The sequence below is a fragment of the Labrus bergylta genome, chromosome 8 (genome assembly GCF_963930695.1).
Source record: "Labrus bergylta chromosome 8, fLabBer1.1, whole genome shotgun sequence".
NCBI lineage: Eukaryota > Metazoa > Chordata > Actinopteri > Labriformes > Labridae > Labrus > Labrus bergylta.
Genome location: NC_089202.1, coordinates 11,231,305 through 11,250,049, shown reverse-complemented (window position 1 = coordinate 11,250,049; position 18,745 = coordinate 11,231,305). Strand labels below are relative to the sequence as shown.

The 18,745-nt window shown below is 40.0% G+C and overlaps 1 protein-coding gene across 2 annotated transcripts in view; it reads left to right on the top strand.

Moving 5' to 3' along the window:
* The window catches only part of adam22 (ADAM metallopeptidase domain 22), a 60,250-nt gene that overhangs the window by 1,961 nt on the left and 39,544 nt on the right, over positions 1-18,745 (top strand). For both annotated transcript variants that reach the window (XM_029278903.2, XM_065958013.1), the window contains exons 3-4: positions 2,185-2,261; positions 15,765-15,831. In XM_029278903.2, the coding sequence (XP_029134736.2) occupies positions 2,185-2,261; positions 15,765-15,831 (144 nt within the window). The remainder of the gene's footprint in view (positions 1-2,184; positions 2,262-15,764; positions 15,832-18,745) is intronic.

Below are 18,745 nucleotides of genomic sequence, written 5' to 3'. Positions count from 1 at the left end.
AGGAACAACCATATTGATCATTGCAAAAAAACTTTATATTGAACCATTTGGCCTGATACTGTGTAATAATAATCCCAACCTTTAATTGTGTTCACTGACTCAGTTCAGTGAAGCAGGATGTCTGCTGGGTTCATTTCAACAGATGAGTCAATTAGCATTGTGCAAACCTGTCATGCGTTTTTAATTTGTTCGGCTAAGGCTTGTGTTGGGATAGCCTATTCAGGGCCCAGAGAGTGGAGAGGGCTACAGATGGTAGCGAGCAGGGAGGTGGCGCTAACCCTTTGTCTCTCTCACACCTCAGACAGAGCTGCAGCTCGATGGGTAAACAAGCTAACAGGAACCATCTGCCATCAGATATGATTTTAATATTTTCCTTTTGAAGCAGATACTCATCCCCATCGCAGGTTTATCACACAACATAGTCTTCATTTGAACTGGATTTTAAAGACAGGAGGCTATTTGCTTCAGAGCGAGAGAGATTTAAAAAGACAAACATTTTATACTGTAAAGAAGATTTGCACAAGCTATTTAACATCCAGCCGAACCCCTCATGTTTTCAAGACACAGGTGAGTGTATTTCCTGCGTTTACAGCTCGGGGGATGTATTTATTTAGCTGTAAAATAATTTTAGAATAACTTGGATATTGGAAATCAATACGTCAGAAAGTTCAAACCATGCTTTAAAATAGGCTAAATGTTGCGCATGAGGAAAAGAGCAAGGTAGGAGGGAGAGGAGACAGACATTGCTATCCTTGATTTTGTTTCTGATCTTCTGAATGACGTATTCTCCAGAGAGTTGCAGATAGTGCAATCATCCTTGATGTCACTTGTACAAAGTTTGATCAGTTATTGGCTGTTTTTAGATCAACAGCCTAAAAACAAATCTGTCAAGTAGATCTAAAAATGTGTGACACAGGAAGTTATTTATAGCATTCTGTTGCTTTGCCTATTTTCAGTCTCAGACACAAACAGCTTCACCACTGAATGAGCAATTGGGAGTTCAGCAAAGTGCTCCTGATGTTTTGGTGAAAAAAAGAAACGCTTCAAGTGGAATCAGCCAGAATGTGTGTGTATCTGTTGGTTTGTATGATTGCTTACTGTGTGTGTATATGTGTGTGTGTACAGCATATTAACAGCACTTAGAGTCATACTTTGAGAGTCAGAGTGGAAAGTCAGGCATGCTGTTACTCAGAAATCAATGTTGGAAAGATCAGTGGTAGCATCAGAATACTGGCTCGGCTCAGTCAAGCTGGGATGTGCTTTCATTAAACACAATTACTGGTACCTTCTCCCATTATGGATCCAATCTGCCAAAATAGATTTCATCACAAGCGTGCCATGGAAAGGGATTGCCCTTTGAATGTGCTCACACACACACACACACACACACACACACACACACATGCCTACCATCTCTTATATTCATTGGCAACGCAGAGACACACTCCTACAAACAAAAGAGTCTGTGGTCACTTGGGACCTCACGGGCTAAGGTCGTCCTTGAGCGAACATATAGGCACCTCCTCAAACGGAAACAAAAAGGAAAAAGAAAAAAAACCTACACACTCCCCTCCTCCTCTCGTTGTCATGCGGTGTCCGGTCTGTAATGAAGGTGGTAGCCCTTGGGCTCAGTCTGGGGGGGAGGGTAGGGTGAGATGTGTTTTAGTTCAGCTCTGGGACTCCCCCTCCACCTGCACAGGAATGAATGTGGGGAGATCTCATTGACCCAAGGGTGTGTAATAAAGCCTGTACCATATGTGCCCAGAGCTGAGAATAAATTCAATCCCTAAATCAATCACACAAAGCACATGCACATTTCTGTTGTACATTTCAATGCTGCAGGACAAAAATATGGCTTGAAAGCATTTCTGTTATTCTATGTCTCTGTTACCTTTATACAATTTGGTCTGATAAACATAGAAACCAATAGGCATTTACTTATAATTACAAAAGGCTGCATTATGTTTTCTACATACATTGGCGCTCACAAACTGCAGAGACATTTAGATGGCAAACGAAAACGATATTTTCTTACTGCTGTTGGTGTTCAAAAAAGACAATACAGCCATCCATCAACGTGGACAAGAATTGATCATAACATGCTGATGAACTGACCATATATAATGTAGCCTATGCATTTATTTAAGAGTAATTAACCTGTCTTCTCTGCTTTTTTTTTTATAGGTAAACCACGTGGCACAGGCAAGCTTTCAAGTTGAAGCTTTTGGCAGAATATTCATCTTGGATGTGGAACTGAATCAGTGAGTATTATATTATTTCATCTTTTTTTATGGCTATCTGTCTTAGTGAAAGCTTTCTGTGTCTGGTTACCAACCAACTACATATCTGGCTGGCTTGCTAGCAAGCATTATACAGTAACTCTCTGTCACTTTCTGTAGTTTTTCTTTCTGTTGGTCTTGCAGTCTATTTGTCTCGTTAGCTAATGGCTGTTTGTCTGATAAGCTATATAATAGCTATGTTTTGCTGTCAGCCATGCTGACTACATACCTCTGTGTTAGAAGCTAGCTATTAGTTATTGTCTGTGTGTGTGTCAGCTGAGTCATTTGTCTGTTGGCAGGCTAACTATCTGTCTGTCAGTCTGACTATCTGTCTGTTCGTCTACCAAGCTAAACTATAAGTTTTGGGTTAGCTATTTGTCTCTCTGAATCCAGAAATTCATGAGCTAGCTAATTGTCTTATCAGTCCTGTCACCTTTCTGTTGGCCTGGCTAGCAAGCAAGCTAGCCATCTATTGTTTGGTTATCTAATCGTGTTTATATCTGTCTGTGGAGTGACGTCTTCATAGAAGTTGAGTCAAGTATATTTGACTTTCTGACTCAGAAATGATCTCAGCAGTAGTCGAATGTCATTCTCTGTGGCCTGGACAACACTTTTTGTCAGTGTTGTTCTTTAGCAACTAATTAGCACATAACAGACATCGATATCCTGTATTTGTGTGAACTGAATGTTGGTCATTGTAGTACTGCAACCTTTTGTCTTAGTGCGGGTCATTGCTCCTATTTGGTAACCCCTGAGCATTAATATCTTATTCTGATGGAGGTGCGCTACATCAGGCCATTATTTGATGAATGTACATGCATCTATGTGTATATGTGTATGTGCAGCACTTAGGTATTGTTTGTGTGTTTGTGCATGATTTAGAGGTTCCATCATAATACGAAGTGATTTATGGTAAAGGCCGAAGCACTGCCCTGTCAGACTGATATTGATCACATCTTAGCTGATGGAAAGTAACTCTCTCTCTCTCTCTCCTCATTTTCTCCTTCTCTCTCTCTCTCTCTCTCTCTCTCTCTCTCTCTCTCTCTCTGTGCTTTTTGAACGCACTTTTTGGCGTCTTCCTTATAAAATCTCTCTTTGGTTTTCTTTCTGATTCCCTGTGTCATGCATTGCGAGACCAGGGCTTGTTTGTCTCATTTAACCCATCAAAAAAAGGAAGTCTGTGAACTTGGCAAGCACATAAGGTGATGCTTCCTGCTCATCACAGTGGAAGTCACTCCCCTACTGAGTGAAATGTTACATCACAGGAATTCCCAGGTTTAGGGGATTTGTTTCTGTAAAGCCTGCAGCTCACTGCTTGACGTATCAGCCAATCATGGAAATAAAGTATGTGTCTGCACACACACAAACATATCAGCACGCCAGCACAAGCCCACTCACTTTCATCAGCACTTGGATTGATGGATTGAGTTGTTATTTATCTGTGTGACATTGTAGGCCAAGTTGTTCTTTTCTATCATTTCTGAACTTTCCACCAGAATAACGTCTGCAAGCAAACACTAAAGTGAAGTGTTGTTTTTAACTCAGCAGAGAGTGAATTAGCCTCATCAGCCAGCTCTTGGCCACAGTTTGACATGTGTGGCACTGAATAAAAATGAGAGACCGAGATCAGTGCAATGTTGTTCTGTGTGATGTTAATCTGTTTTTGTCCTTCAAGACTGAAACATCAAGCACAAAAAAACTGTGCAACCATTTTGACAGTCAATTAATCTTTGTCAACCATAATACCAGAAAGATGCAAAGAGACTAAATATTGACTGTCAGGTTAACTTATAATCAAACAAGATCAGACAATTCCTTGTTGGAGCTTCTCAGCTGTGAGAAATGTCTGCATTTTGGTTGTATTTGACACTGATCTAAATGTATCTTTCAGGTTTGTGACTGTTTGAGGTTACATACAACCTGACCCCTGCCATCAGGCTTCTGGAAACAGATCAGTGTTTAAAACTTAATTCAATAAATGTATAGCCAAGGATAAAATGATCAAAAAATAGGAGGCTCGACTAGTATCTTGGATGGTTTGTTGGACAAAACAAGTACATTTAGGCTGTAAAAGGTTGTGATGGGACTTTTAAAAAACCTTTTTAAAGCATTTAATTGATAATAAGAAATTGACTTTTTGATAAAGGTCAACACATTCATTGATACAATAAATCCAATACACAGTAAAGATTAGTCTTCATCCCAGCCCCATTTTCGTCCTTTGTGGGAGTAGTTCTCTATCCTCTCTCTGTGTCTAAATGTGTACAACTGAGATTCCTTCTCCTCATCCTGCCACTGCCCTCCTCCCTCCTCTCCTCATATACCAAACTCCAGACAAATAAACTCAGCTCATGTGTGTCTGTGGGTGCAGGAGTGGGAGGTATTTTGATTCCCAGAAACAAAACACAGTTCTCTCATTTTGGATCCATGAGTGATTTAGCTGCGGTTCATTTTTTTTGTTGAATAGTTGGTATGAGCCTAAAAAAAGGTGTTTTTTTCAGCATTATATGTAATATGTGTCAGTTGATCTGCAGTGCCTCATAATCATTATCCTCCTCTCTCCATGAGTCTTAGCCTCAAGTCATTGTTTTGCCGTAGACTGTGAGTAATAGAAGTGTGGGCGTTCAGTTATAAAGTCATATGTCTTGTGAATTTGAAGCACATGTATCTTCAGAGAACATGTTTGTTCTCAAGTGTACATTTTTAGCCAAGTGCTCTAAGTTTCAGATATCGAAATTCATGGAAAATTTCTTGCTAAGTGCTTGTTCTACAGATGTTTAGCACTATTAATAATGTTGATCTATGGATGACTGTCCAAAGAATAGTCCATCACTGAAATATGTCTAAACATAAAGGATAGACACAAGCCAGGAAATGTGTTTCAGATGTTCATGGGCGTCTGAGGATTAATCTTACTGACATCAATGTTCACCAAACCGTTCATTTAACATGAAGTAAAAGTTTATGTCTGATTTGTGACCAAATATCTGAAACCCATGACATTTCTACGATTAAATTTGAAACATGTTAATTTTGAGTTATTTTTGGTCAAATGTATTTATAGTGAATTAAGAAGCATGTGACATATTCATGGTCCAATGCTGGCAGTCATGCTCCACACAGTGAAACTTACAGATTTAAAGAAGAAGAAAAAAGTAGTCAGTGTTATGATTGTCAGTTGCAGGAAGTGTATCCTAATGATGGATTTAGGAACCACTTCCTTCCAAATTCATGCTCAGCACAATTTAAAGTGGGCTGCATAAAAGTTTACAATGGGAATGTTCCATTTAAGACACATCAAGCGTTATCATTTCAACTACCTATGGGCTTGCTAGTATACTTATGTTAGTTCACTGCTCTGTCCAAATGCTGTCTTACAGAGTCCCTAACATTGCAGGCGGCATGATAACACACAGTATGTGATATCAAAGAACAACTTCAATCCACGTGACTGTGTTTGATTTGTTCACAATGATGCAGGTAGTCAATACAAGCACGAGGAGGTACCTGTGAGGTATTTGTTTGTAAAAGAAAGATTTGAAATGAATGAATTTTATGCAGATAATTGTCAAATGTTTTAATGTGCTGTAGTTATTAACCCTTTCATTGGCAACATGCTGTAATGACCCAAGCCACACATCTGAAGTGTGACTGTTTATAGAGAGGAAGTCAGGGGGGTGGGTTGGTAGGTCATGGGGTCTTTACTCCCCCTTGCAGTCTTTGTCTTCTTCCTTACATCCTCAATCTCAGCGGCCTCATCCTCATCCTCATTCATGGGACCAGAGTGGGTTGAAAATGTGCACATGATGGGGGGTTGCCTCACTTTTTCATCACACCCACACACACACATAAACACACCCACACCCACACACCAACACACTCATCTTCACCCTTGATTGCCCCTCCCTCCTCACGCTCTCCATTCAGCCGTACCCCAACTACCCCTCCACCCCGCCTCTTCCACCTGCTCTTGCTGAATAATAGATGGTGCTTTAAGATTAAAAAAGCGTCTAAATACTCGTGTGTGTGTCTGCACCGGTTTCCGGCTTGTCCAAGGTGTGTCAAATGGCCAAAAAAGGATGACTTGCAGTGTTACATATAACTACTTTCTTCAAGATACAATAGTAAATATACTTTATGTGAATCCATTCCAAAATCCATTCAAAATGCACTCTAAGAAAGGAAAATAGATATTATTGAGGTGCAGCAATAAGTAAATAATTTAATTAAATCAGTGCTCATATTGAATTGTCACTCAATAACTATTGATTAAAGTGTCCTGAATTCCTGCAATCTATCTACCAAACTCCTTTGTTGCTGATAATAAATGGTACGTTTCTAGGTAGCAGCTTGTCTGTGATTAAGTGTGAAAGGTTCTGTGACTGTGAGAAAAACAATGATCAGAGTGGACATGTCTGTGCTATGTTACACTCATACGGTTTATAGGTTTTGTATGTTTGACAATATGTGAGTACAGATGGACAAGAAGAACACATGGGAACAACTGACACACACACGAGTTTCATAACCTAGTCTCCTAGTGTTACGAAATGATGATCTTCTGCAACATAAAGAGGAGAGGCCTTCTCCCACCTCTCATGTTGACTCTGTCAGACATTCAGTGTTGTTTTATTTCTACTGTGTTGTGCTCTCCATCTTTATGCAAATACTGAAGGGTCAATTACAGGCAATGGCAAATACATTATTCATCTATGTGAAGGGTGTGTGTGTGTGTGTGTGTGTGGGTGTGTGTGGGGGTGTGTGTGTGCAGTAGGGTTGACAGCGTTAGTGTGGAGGGGGTTGAAGGGGATACAACACTGATACAGCCATGGGGACCCTCCTCATACTGCCTATATGTTAGGCAAGATGCAAATCAAACATCCGATGGTTGGCTGGTTTGATGAATGTGTGCACATGTGTTGGTACGCCTGGGATTGAGCAAGAATGTGTTTGTGTGTGTGTGTGTGAACAGAAGAAGGTTGTTTCTACCATTGCAGTCGTTAAAATGACCCCTGACAAAGTGTGTGTGTCGTCTCATTTGGGCCTCAGGTGCAGAGGAAGCATGCAAAGCGATGTCTTAATTAGAGATAACAAGGACAGATCGACAGCAATGAGGCCCAGATGGAAAAAAGGAAGAATCAATACTTAAAGAGAAGGACAATGAAGAGAACTGAAAAGAAAGGATAATTAATTTTTCTTTTTCTTTAATCACTTACTTTTTCTTTAATCAAACGTCTGACCTGATAGCTGTGGCTGAAGTGTCATTTTTTTACACTATTGTTTTAAAATAGAGCTGTAGGTTGAAATACGTCTTCTAGCACAAGTAGCTTCAAAAAGTCAAGACAGTGCTAACTTGTTTTTAGCTCTGCAATTAAATTTGTCTTACGCTAAACAACTTCTCCTTTTATAATGTTTACGTCATTGCTTGTAACTTTCACTATTTCATTTAAAGAGCTGGGCATCAAGTTTATCACTCTTTGTACTGATGATTAAACTGGGAGAGTTATTTACCCATCAAAGCCCTGGAAATGATCTGAATGTCATTGATCAAACAGCGTCTTTGTGTAAAATGAGTGGGATTTAGATGTTTTGGAAAAAATGTCTTTTCCCACTTGGTTTTGAGCAGAGCAGAAGAACTGCTGGTTCTAAAAGTTTTTTTTTTTTTTTACCAACAATAATCTCTTGTTCTCTCAGAGGAGAAAAAGAGCAAGAATATTCTGTTCGGCTGATGTCATGTTTAAGATGAGCTCATGACATTGAGGGTTTTTTTATCACTAAAGTGTGTGTGTGTGTGTGTGTGTGTGTGTGTGTGTGTGTGTCCCGTGCATGTGTGCATTTATCTTGTGTTGCTTGTAAGTACATGTGAACGCAGACTTACATCCACACGTGATTTATTTTACACTCTCTCATATCCCATCTCAGGATTATATATCATCCACCCGTGTCTCGCTCCCTACATCCTGACATTGCTACAGCCCAACTCCACTCTTCTCCTCCTTTTCCACCTCCACCGCTGTCTCTCCTCCTCTGCTCCCAGGTCTGTAATTTATTGCAAACAGGCATGATCTGATTTACTGAGGACTTAATGAGGAAAACACAGAGAGAGGAGCGTGTGTGTAACAGAGAGAGAGCGAGAAAGAAGAAGAAAAAGAGAGGTGGAGAGGGAAGAGAAATAGTTAAGGATGGAGAGAAAGAAGAGGACAGAGAGAGACAGAGGGATGTGAAAATGTCCTTCATGCACCCTTGAGTCTTGGTGGGTGGGTTGAGTAAGAGCAGGAGATAGGATGAGATAGTTTGTGTGTGCGTGTTAGTGTGTGTGCATGCTCGAGGGAGGTATGTACTTGAAAGGAGTACCCTAAAAAGAAACTAGTCCCTGCTTCCCCTCTTCTCTCTCTCTCTTCTCTTCATCTCCGTCTCCCAGTTCCTTGTTTTCCTTCTTGCTTCAGGCAGGACTTCTTCTCTCTGATCTGTGTGTCCACTGATCACACACACGCACACTCTTACGCACGCTTGAGCTAAAGGAATTATATTTGTGCGAGCAAATGGTTCACAAACAACATATTACAGTTTGTGTTTGCTAAGTGGCTCACACCACATCAGGAACTGTGTGTTCTTTTAAGGGAGCGAGTGCATGTTTGCCTCTGAGTTTGTGGTGTGTAACAGGAAGGTGGATACAAATTAATTTTACGGAGGTGCGTCAGGTTAATTAGAAGGACAAATAGCAGCATGGATGTTAGTGTTAATGTTTGTGTGTTTTTGAGTGTGTGTTTCTCTTCAGAGGCATGCCTACTATAATTCTGAGAAAGCATAAACAGTCATTATTTTCAAGTCTGTCCTTAAATAATCTCAAACATGACTGTATGAGTGGTTTTTTGGCCTTTAAGGGATCCCTATCTTATAATGCAATACTAAAGGAAATAATGCAAAGCGAAAAATCCCACAAATATTTACTACACAGTAAATAAACCTACGTGGTGAAACATATTTTTTTAAGCCTCATCATAGCATCTATATTGTAGTTTATAATACATTATTTTGCACAAGAGCTGTAAGCTTTGTCCCCCATCACATAGATGGGATGTTGTTGGGATGTTGTCTCTTTGGAGCCCGTTTTGAACATTAGGTAGAACAATTTCCTGCAAAACTGTTTTTGATTGCACACATGGTCACACGAATATTGTTTACAGCCGTATTAGCAGCTCTGTGATGCCATAAAGCAGCGTTTTGAGCTAAATGCTAACATCAGCATTCTAACATGCTCCCTACAACATGTTTAGGAGTTTTTATGTGACCATTTTTAGGATTGTAATTAGGACAGCTTGCTCACATTTGCTAAGGAAGTTCAGCTGAGGCTGAATGGAAATTGTTTAATTGGGAAGGTATTTGGTCACAAACCAAAGTATTGCACAATTAAAAAATTTACCACATGGGGTTTTCACCAAAATGATTAAAACTCATCCTGTCGGGAAAACAACTAGTAAACATCACCACAAGGAAATCCATCCAATACCAGTCCAGTCATTTCACCCAAGATGGCTATCCTTTTTTATTTAGTTATTTTACTCTGAGAAAAAGTGATTCATTCTCAAAGCCCTGCTGCTAGTGTTTATTAAAATGTAAAGCTTTAAGGGAAGGGTAAGTGTTTGTAGCGTTTGCTGTATGTAAAGCACTGACCTTCCAGCCGTCCCCTTTATGCTCTTTCATTCTTCCTCTCCATCTCTTTATACCCCTTTATATCTTCACCCTCTGTCTCTCCCACCTCTCTTCCTTCCCCCCTCTCTTCTGTCGAGCCGTCTCGTCTCAGCGTGGAGGATTAGTGGAGACAAAGAGAGATCCAGGAGCTGACTGTCGCTGAAGACATGGACAGGAGGAAAGACTGTTGTGCTCTCAGCAGGAAAAGATACTAATGCCTCTCTTAAGACCATTGTCTCTTATAGATTACTCATTTTCCTCCGTCATGCTAAATAAAAATCAATCAAAGGATTAACTATTAAACAAATTCACCACTGCACAATATCTGATTTAGTCAGTGGATAGATTGAGAGCAGAAATACCCACGAACACAAACACAGTGATGGATGTGAGTGTTTAAATAGCATAAATCAATTCGAAAGTAATCAAGTCATGATAACTTGGTACTGACTGTGCAGGCCTCCAATAGTCTGTGACTGTGTATGTGTCCGTATAGAGTTCATGAACAATCCACATGTTGTAACAGATACAGATCTGCATGTTCTTCTTCGTGTCCACAGCCTCTCTATGCGCTGCATAATTCACGACGCACCTCTATTTGCCTGTATCTTGCGTGCTATAGACCTAACTGCATAATGGACCCAAGGCTGCAGTGAACATAAACTTTTGGTTTCATTTTTTCTTTTTTGCTCTGCTAGCATCAATGTGTTTGGTTTGAGCGTCAGTATTCCCTGTGCAATAAGACCAGGGATCCCATTGAGTGTTTCGGTGGAATTGCGTGTCTGATAAGTGATTGGAGAGTGAATGAATCATAGCCTGGAGACCCTTAATGAGGCCTCAGTGGAAGGGACGGGCGGGGGCGGGGGTGGGGGTGGGGGGTGTGGGGTGTGGGGGGGGGGGGGAGGGTAGAAAGGCAGGTGAAGGCAGCTACATCTTTCCCCAAAGAGAAATCTCTATCAAGCCTCTCTCTCTCATTTTCTCTCCTTCACTCCTTTTCGCATCTTTATTTCTCTTATCCACCTTTCTATCTTGCCCCTCCCAGCCTTGTTTCCTCTTGTGCTCTTATTCCTTCTCTCCCTTTTCTGTTTCCTTGGCACTCTCCCCCCCCCCCCCCCCCTTCCTCTTTACCAGCACCTGACACAGCACATGTTCAGCCCTTTGTGTGCTGCTGCCCTTTATGAAAGGGTTAAATTGCCAAAAAAATCCATATATGGAGCCGAGGTCTATTTGATGACTACAGTGCTTGTGTATAGATGTGTATTAACAATCTGATGCGTCACATTAAACCTGCCTTGTATTTTTTTTTATCCTTTTTTTTTTTTTTTTTTTTTACATGTTGGGTTGTATTAAAGTCTTTGAAAGCAGCTAGAAGGGACTGTGTGAAAGCGATGAAAAGCCTGGAACCCCTACCCTTGTGCCAATCCACTAACATTTGCACACACACACACACACACACACACACACACACACCCACACACACACACACACACACACACACACACACACACACACACACACACACACACACACCCACACAGAAAAACATTAGTCCAGCTGATTGGTCCTTTTTTCTTGCACTGTTTTTCATCCCAGTGCCATGCTGCTGCCAAGCGACAAAGATCGTGAGCGGAATTTTGGTGTGTGTGTGTTTGTGTGATTCACCTCAGGAGATCGGGCTGGGTTGCCATAGCAGATGTCTTTGTCCTGAAAAATTCAAAACAAAAAGCTTTAAAGGGACAGGTGATGTTTGATGTGAGTGACAGCCATGGACTCTGTTCACCCAATTCAGTTCAACTTCATTAAGACCCTTTTAATAAAGGTCTTCATTTTCCAACCTGAAGGAGTGTCATAGCTTTTAGGTTTTTGTGTGTAAGTGGGCTGGCTGGAATTAAAGTATAGAGAAAACAAGACATGGTTTTGATTACTATGTAAATGGCAGTTTCATGATGCAAGCTGAAAGTGGAGCATCTGTGGATCCACCTCCGAATTCTCCTCTAGGCCTTGATTGACAGCTTGACTCCAGCTCTCCCACAGATGTTTCTGTGCGAGAGGTTGTAAAAAAAACTATCTGCCAGTGTTGCGGGAGGATAACTAGCAGAGAGTTAGCAGAGAGAATGAGAGTAAGAGACACTCAGTGAGACAGAAAATGAGACGTGGGTGTTCAGTCCCACATCTTGTCTGCAGGTATTAGATACCACACTGGTATGTCTGACATTAGCGTTACCACTTTTCAAACTGTTTGTTGAACCTTGTGGATGTTGTTATGATGTGGTCACATTTATTTTTTCTAATTCTCTTTTCCATATCGGAGACAAATGGCAAAGTGGGCACTCACAGTTTTTAAACGTGTGCATGTATGCATGTTAACAGAAAGAGTAAGGGTGTGGTGGGTGGAAGTGTTTGAGGGGAGATTTGTGCGTGCATACGTCAGGGTGGGGGTTGGGCTTGAGGCTGAGTTTGCATCTTTGTCTGTCAAATAAATTATTTAAATCCCCCAACAATTAAAGCTGAAATCTGTTATCAGCGTCCTCCATTAGAGGCTTGTGTGTGTGCCGTGCCGCCTCAGTATGCTGCTTCCTTGTTTCCCCAGTCTGTGCTCAGCGTGCAGTCGGATAAGATCACAAGCTCTGAATCTTAAACACACATCCCAACAGAACAAAGGCTAACAGCGCGGCTGTGACCCAGTGACTCATGCACACACCGAATGTCTTCATCACAGGAGTGTATGAATATTTGGAGGGGGAATACTTTTGATGTTAAATGTTAAGAAACGGTTTGTGTGTCCGAGGAGTGTTCGCATGTTACACTTGTAGTATTTTGTTGTGTTTGAGTTGATGTGATATGTGTGTGTTATGTGTGACCTGACGTTGGAGGGGGTGAAATGTGTGCTATGGGGGTTGCCTTTTTTACAGCGACGCAGAGGAGCTTAAAGGCAGTGCATGATGGGAAATCTTTTAGGGCCCTGAGCTATGTGTTCACACCTTGTGCCTGCCTCTCTTTTACTTTTACTGCCTCTCTCCTTCCCTCAGTCATTATTCCCCCCTTGATGGTCATTCTCTCCCTCTTTCCATCTGACTCCACGCTCTCCAGCTCTCTCGCTGCAGCTTTTTTTTTATTGCTGTAGCAAAATGCCCATTAGTCATGTTAGAGAGCCTCCTCCTTCACTGCCTGTGTGCGTGTGCATGCTGATGTCAGGTGGTTAAGTTGTATAATATAAGAAGATACGTTTCACCATCTTTGGAAAACATTCACCTCTTGAAAGTAAGCTCAGTTTATATTTTTAAAAAAGAGAAAGAAAACATCATGTGTCTGCCTTCACAAGGAAACATTTTCCTTCCATCTGCCTCATTATGACTCATTACAGAGAATTACTTTTCCTTTGCTTTCAAAAGTCGGTCTGTTCGTGAAAGATTTAGCTGCGTTTGAAATGTAGGATATTAAAAAGCTTTTATTAATACAGAGAGTAAGTCTAATAAATTATAGACGTTTAGATCTTCAAGCAAGTTTATCCAAATTGAAGGGAAATAAATGGTTGAAAATGTAGGTGGAAAACTTTGGTCAAAAACAGATTAATTATAAATAGAGCAATATTTTTGTAGATACACTAAAGGCAGGGTTGCACTAGTTTTCTCAAAACAAAGCATATAATATCAGTCTATTCTCCACTAATAACCATGTTGTTTACAATTTGGGAGGCGTAAATGTTGTCCTAAGATGTAAAATCCAAAGCTATAAATGTACAACAGTAGATTTGAAGAACTGCAACATCAAAACCATCACATCTTCAAACTTTCCCTGTTTAGCAAAATAACATATAACCCTCTGACAAGCTCTGTGGTGTCTGTAAGCTTTTTTACTAAATATATTAACACCTTGAATCCAAATAATAAACAAACAAAGAATAACTTCAGGATGATCTGGAAGCAGAAAGTGCAACATTTAAACTCATTCTGGTTTTCAGGACAAATTCCTGCAGAACTTTATTCGCTCTTCAGCTGAGAGTTCAACGCTCTCATATCTGTAAGCAAACCATGAAGCCACAGTGGGCTGATTTGTGATCTTAGGTAAACATAGGAAATAGCTTCCCTTGCTCTTCTAAAGCTCAATAATTAAGATGTTACATTTCAGTTTTTTACTAATCTGAACAGTTACCAGTACATAAAAAGGATTACTAGTGCTTTGTTATGTCAAGCTAGACAAACAGTAAAGTAATGTAGTAGTTCAATTTCATTATATTTAATAAAAATACATAAATACAAATATTTATCACAAGATCAACACAAGCCTTCATATGAAAGTATTTCTGCCACATTTTATCCATTTTATTCGTATATCTTAATGAATGCAGTGTCATTGTCATCAAGTTGTATTTATCTTTCAGTCTGAATTCTTTGGCATGCAAATCTCACACCTTTACATTTGACTTCCACCTGAGTGTCCTCACACTGTTTATGTTACAATGAAAAGTGGCTGCTATGTTTGGTGAGAGCACAAGATGAAGATTAAACACACTGACTTTCTCTTGTCTGGATGTTGACAGGAAGTCGCAGATGATTGATGGCTTTTTGGTTCAGCGTGGTGAATGGTCTGTTCAGATACGGCACATTGTTTCGGTTGCACAGTTTTTGTGTTCATTTCTTCACTTTGACTTTATAAACACAACAGTCCAACCAGTGATTGAGAACTTTTAGAAAGTAATTCAAGTTTGCTTATTCAGCTAACCCTAAACTCAGTTTGCTGATGGACTGTCGGTTTTGTTCTGCTCTGTTCGGGATTTTTGTGTTTATAAAAGCCTTACATAAATCTTTGCTCAGGCCTGACTCACTGAATGTGATGGCATAAGACATGAAAGCTCAATTCTCCTTTCAAACAACCTATAAATCAACATCACTACATACATTCTTTTATATACAATATTTTATTTTACAATTTATGAATTTTCACGGTGTGGATTCATGCATACATTTTTAGCTTATTATATTTCAAAGCTCAAGGGGAGGCTTTATTTTTCTTCGATACTCTTTGTGGTTTTTGAAACCTGTTCTGTTATTGTCGAGTTATTTTTCCCTTTAAAAACTGTTCGTGCTCTGCTGTGTACTTCTTAATGCTGTAAGTTTGGTACAAGCTAATTTTATAGATCGATCTGTAAGAGGCTGAAACTTTAAGTTTTGTTTTATTAAAGAGTAGTTTGAATAATGGACAAATCCCAAGTCATTTGCCGCAATGCTCTGGGTGTGTATCTTTTGTGTGTGTGTGCTTGCACTATAGCTCATACATCTCTGTCTCAGATTGGCCCTGCAGTGTGTATCTCCATTGGGATTCTTGGGTCCAGCTCTGCTGAGAAAGCACACATAGACTGATTTCCTCTTATTTATGCCGTTCTTTCACTTCCTTGCTCTCTCAATTTATTTCCTGCCTCCTTCCCATTCTGCCTGTGTCACTTCTTTTACTCCTTACTGACCTTCACTTGTCCTTATTTTCTTGGACAGACACACTCATCCCACAAACACACACACATACACACACACACAAGTACACACACCAGACATTTGCTAGAAGGCTGGATTTGTATAATTATGTTTGTGTGAGTTTGTGTGCTGGAAATAGCCTCGTCCCGGTACGCTGGTCATAATTAGCCGGGCTGATGCTCTGAAGCTCTCTGCTGCCAAGACTGAATACAACTGTCCCATTAAAAAAAAAAAACAAGCAAACTTGTATAACTAAGTGACACTCAAATGAAAATCACAAATGTTCTTATCTTTATTCTCTTATGTCTTTCCTCTCTTTTCTCAGTGATTTGCTGTCTTCGGGGTACGTGGAGCGGCATTTGTCAGAGAAAGGGAGGACTGTCGTCACCAATGTAAGATTCTGCAAATCATCTCTGCTCATGTTCACTCACACTTTCACTCCACCCTCAACATAAAGAATGAAAGCTATACAGTGTGTTCATGGTGCCCTGATATAACCCTGCAGTCTGTATCTGGTTATGTAGATGAGGACAAAGGCAATTAACACACTTTGGAAATGCTTTTATGAAAGCAAGACAAGTAATCAGATCTCAACCAGGTTCAAATACAACCAGTATGTGGTTTGAACAACTGCTGCTAGATGGAAAGACTTTACAGGTTCTCTCAGCCTTACAGACTGTTTGTACGTCTCTGAGCTCGTTTTGGTTTGAGTCTTAATGATTCCCTTTCTGTTAGTGCACTGGTGACCATAGTTCAGCATTTAGCAACTTCAGAACCATGAGGGTGAGTGGAGACCAAACACAGAGCAAAAAGGGAGTGAACGAACTGAATAAAAACAAAGGTGAATGCCAAAGTCGCCCAACATCTGCTTGATGTGTAACAAGGTAACTGTTTGCTTACCATTGATGTATAAAGTAAAAGTGGAGATAGAGCTGGAGGTGGGGCCATGTTGATTATAGATATTCTGTTAATGTCCATAGACATAAACCAAACAATATGCACACCAAAAAGACAAAGACATTTTTTTTTTTTTTTTTTTTTTACAAAAAGTTACTCATTAAACATTTTCATCAAATGAATAGTGTATTGATTCAATAGGTGACAGCTAGTCTGTCAGTGGTTTGCTGCAGTTCTATACAGCAGATTTGCGCTGGTAGTGTAGTGGTTAGTGGGTGAGAACCATGTACGGAGTCTTTAGTCATCCAAGTGGGGGACCCTGGTTTGAATCAGACCTGTGGCTCCTTTTCCCACATGTCATACCACACTCTTTCTTTCCATGATATCTGACTATATCCACTGTCCTGTCTCTCAAAATAAAGGCCCAAAATGCCCCAAAATAAATCTTTAAAAAAAAAAGATTTGCGTCCATTAACCTTACCCATGTTCACTTAATATATTGAGAATCCTTAAGGAAACAGAGGTAAGAAAACAGGAGTGTTTATTGAAACAAGTTGACAATACTAGCATCTGTTAGATTTCAGAGACAGGGAAGTACAACAAGTCAGGATTCAGTTTAAGTAAGCTAGAGCTGTAATGGATGATGCCTATCCAACTTGGATTAAAACAAATAATAAAACCTGCAGAGTAGCTGAATCCACTCCCCTGAAGATTTCTTCTCAGCTCTGTTTTTCTGTTGCAGTTCTTTGTAGCTGCTACAGGTTCCCTCTCCTCCCTAAACCTTTTATTGGTTAATCAATGTACAGAAAGCACAGCCTATCCGGGCCCTTAGTCTTTGTTCATCTGAGATATCAGAGGACCAGTTTGACACGGTAGCTGTGGCTTGAACATGAATTTAAGATTGCTGTGATAATCCTCTGAAATCTGGACGTAAATTACAGGAGAGCCACTGAGGCTTCTTCTTACATTACACAAGTGAGGAGGATTAAAAGGGTCAGGATTTATTCAGCTAAGAAGCAGATTATAAAGATATAATATACTTTACAGAGAATGATCCAGTTATTACACCACTGATATAGTCTCTAGTAATTATGGATCTTATAAAGTGATCTCTCTGTGAATTAATCCACCTTACAGATAAAAGATCTGTTTACTTTGTGTGTGGGCTCTATTCTCAAGCTTTGTTTATTACACTTTACAGAATATGTGGCTCTCTTTATTAATGGCTGCTTTCCAGGGAGGTTAATATGAGACAAGCTCCAGTTTGTTACTCTGCTCACAGAGGTCAAAGTGTCAGCCGTCATCACACAGCTGCTGCTCTAATAGTCTGCCTCCGTCATTTCTCTGGCCATGTAGTACATAAGTAACAAATGTAGCAAATACAGTTAAAGAGCTGCAGAGCTTTTCAGCCCTTTAAGCTCATGTGATGCTACAGCTCGCTGTAATGGATAATTTATGCAGTTATTGTACAAATTATCCTCCATTATAAGTCTTATGTTTACACAGAGTATAAAAAGAAGTATGCCACAAGGATATAAAGGATGTACCTGATTCTATTATAACACTTTGACCTAGTTTCAGCATCATTAAGGCTTTTTTTCTAAAGACATTTTTTTGGCCTTTTTGCCTTTGTTGCAAAGGACAGCTGAAGAGAGACAGGAAATGTTTGGAGGAGAGAGAGGGGGAGTGACACGCACCAAAACGGCCGAGGTCGGATTCGAACCCACGGCCGCTGTGCTGAAGACTATTGCCTCCAAACATGGGGCAGGCGTCATAACCACTAGGCGATCGGCACCCCATTAAGGCTTTTATTTAATGTATTTATTTGAAGATTTAAACCCAAGATCTGTATCCATTAAGAGTTAAATGGTCAAATTTACATGCTACACTTGTATGGATTGGATGTTTAGATACAATACTCATTATTATTCCAAAAGTAGTTTGTGAGTAAAAAAGAAAAAAGTACACCCCGAATAACGTGTTCCGATAAAGACAATAACAAGGAAGACCAAATTTGGTTTGTACCAGTCTGTAAACATGTTAATTTCTTCTGTCAAAATAGTAATTTTAATATGGGAAGTGTACGGGACTTCAGAGTCATTTGGATCCAGCCTCAAGTGGACAAAGTTTTTTGCACTTCCGCATTGGCTTCATCTTTTAACACGGGAGGTTACTGCTTGATATACAAAGTTTAACTGAATCTGTATAATCCTTTTAATCAAAGATAGGTGGAAAAAAATACATTTTTTTGGTCTCTGAATTAAGGCTTTTGTATAGAGTAAGTTTATTGGCCCTAATGGGGAGACAGCCATCATTAGCGGGGCAGCTTTGGCTCAGTTGGTAGACTTAGCCCTATGTTGCTCCCAAAACTTCGTTGGCGGCGATGAATGTGCATGAATGTGTGAATGG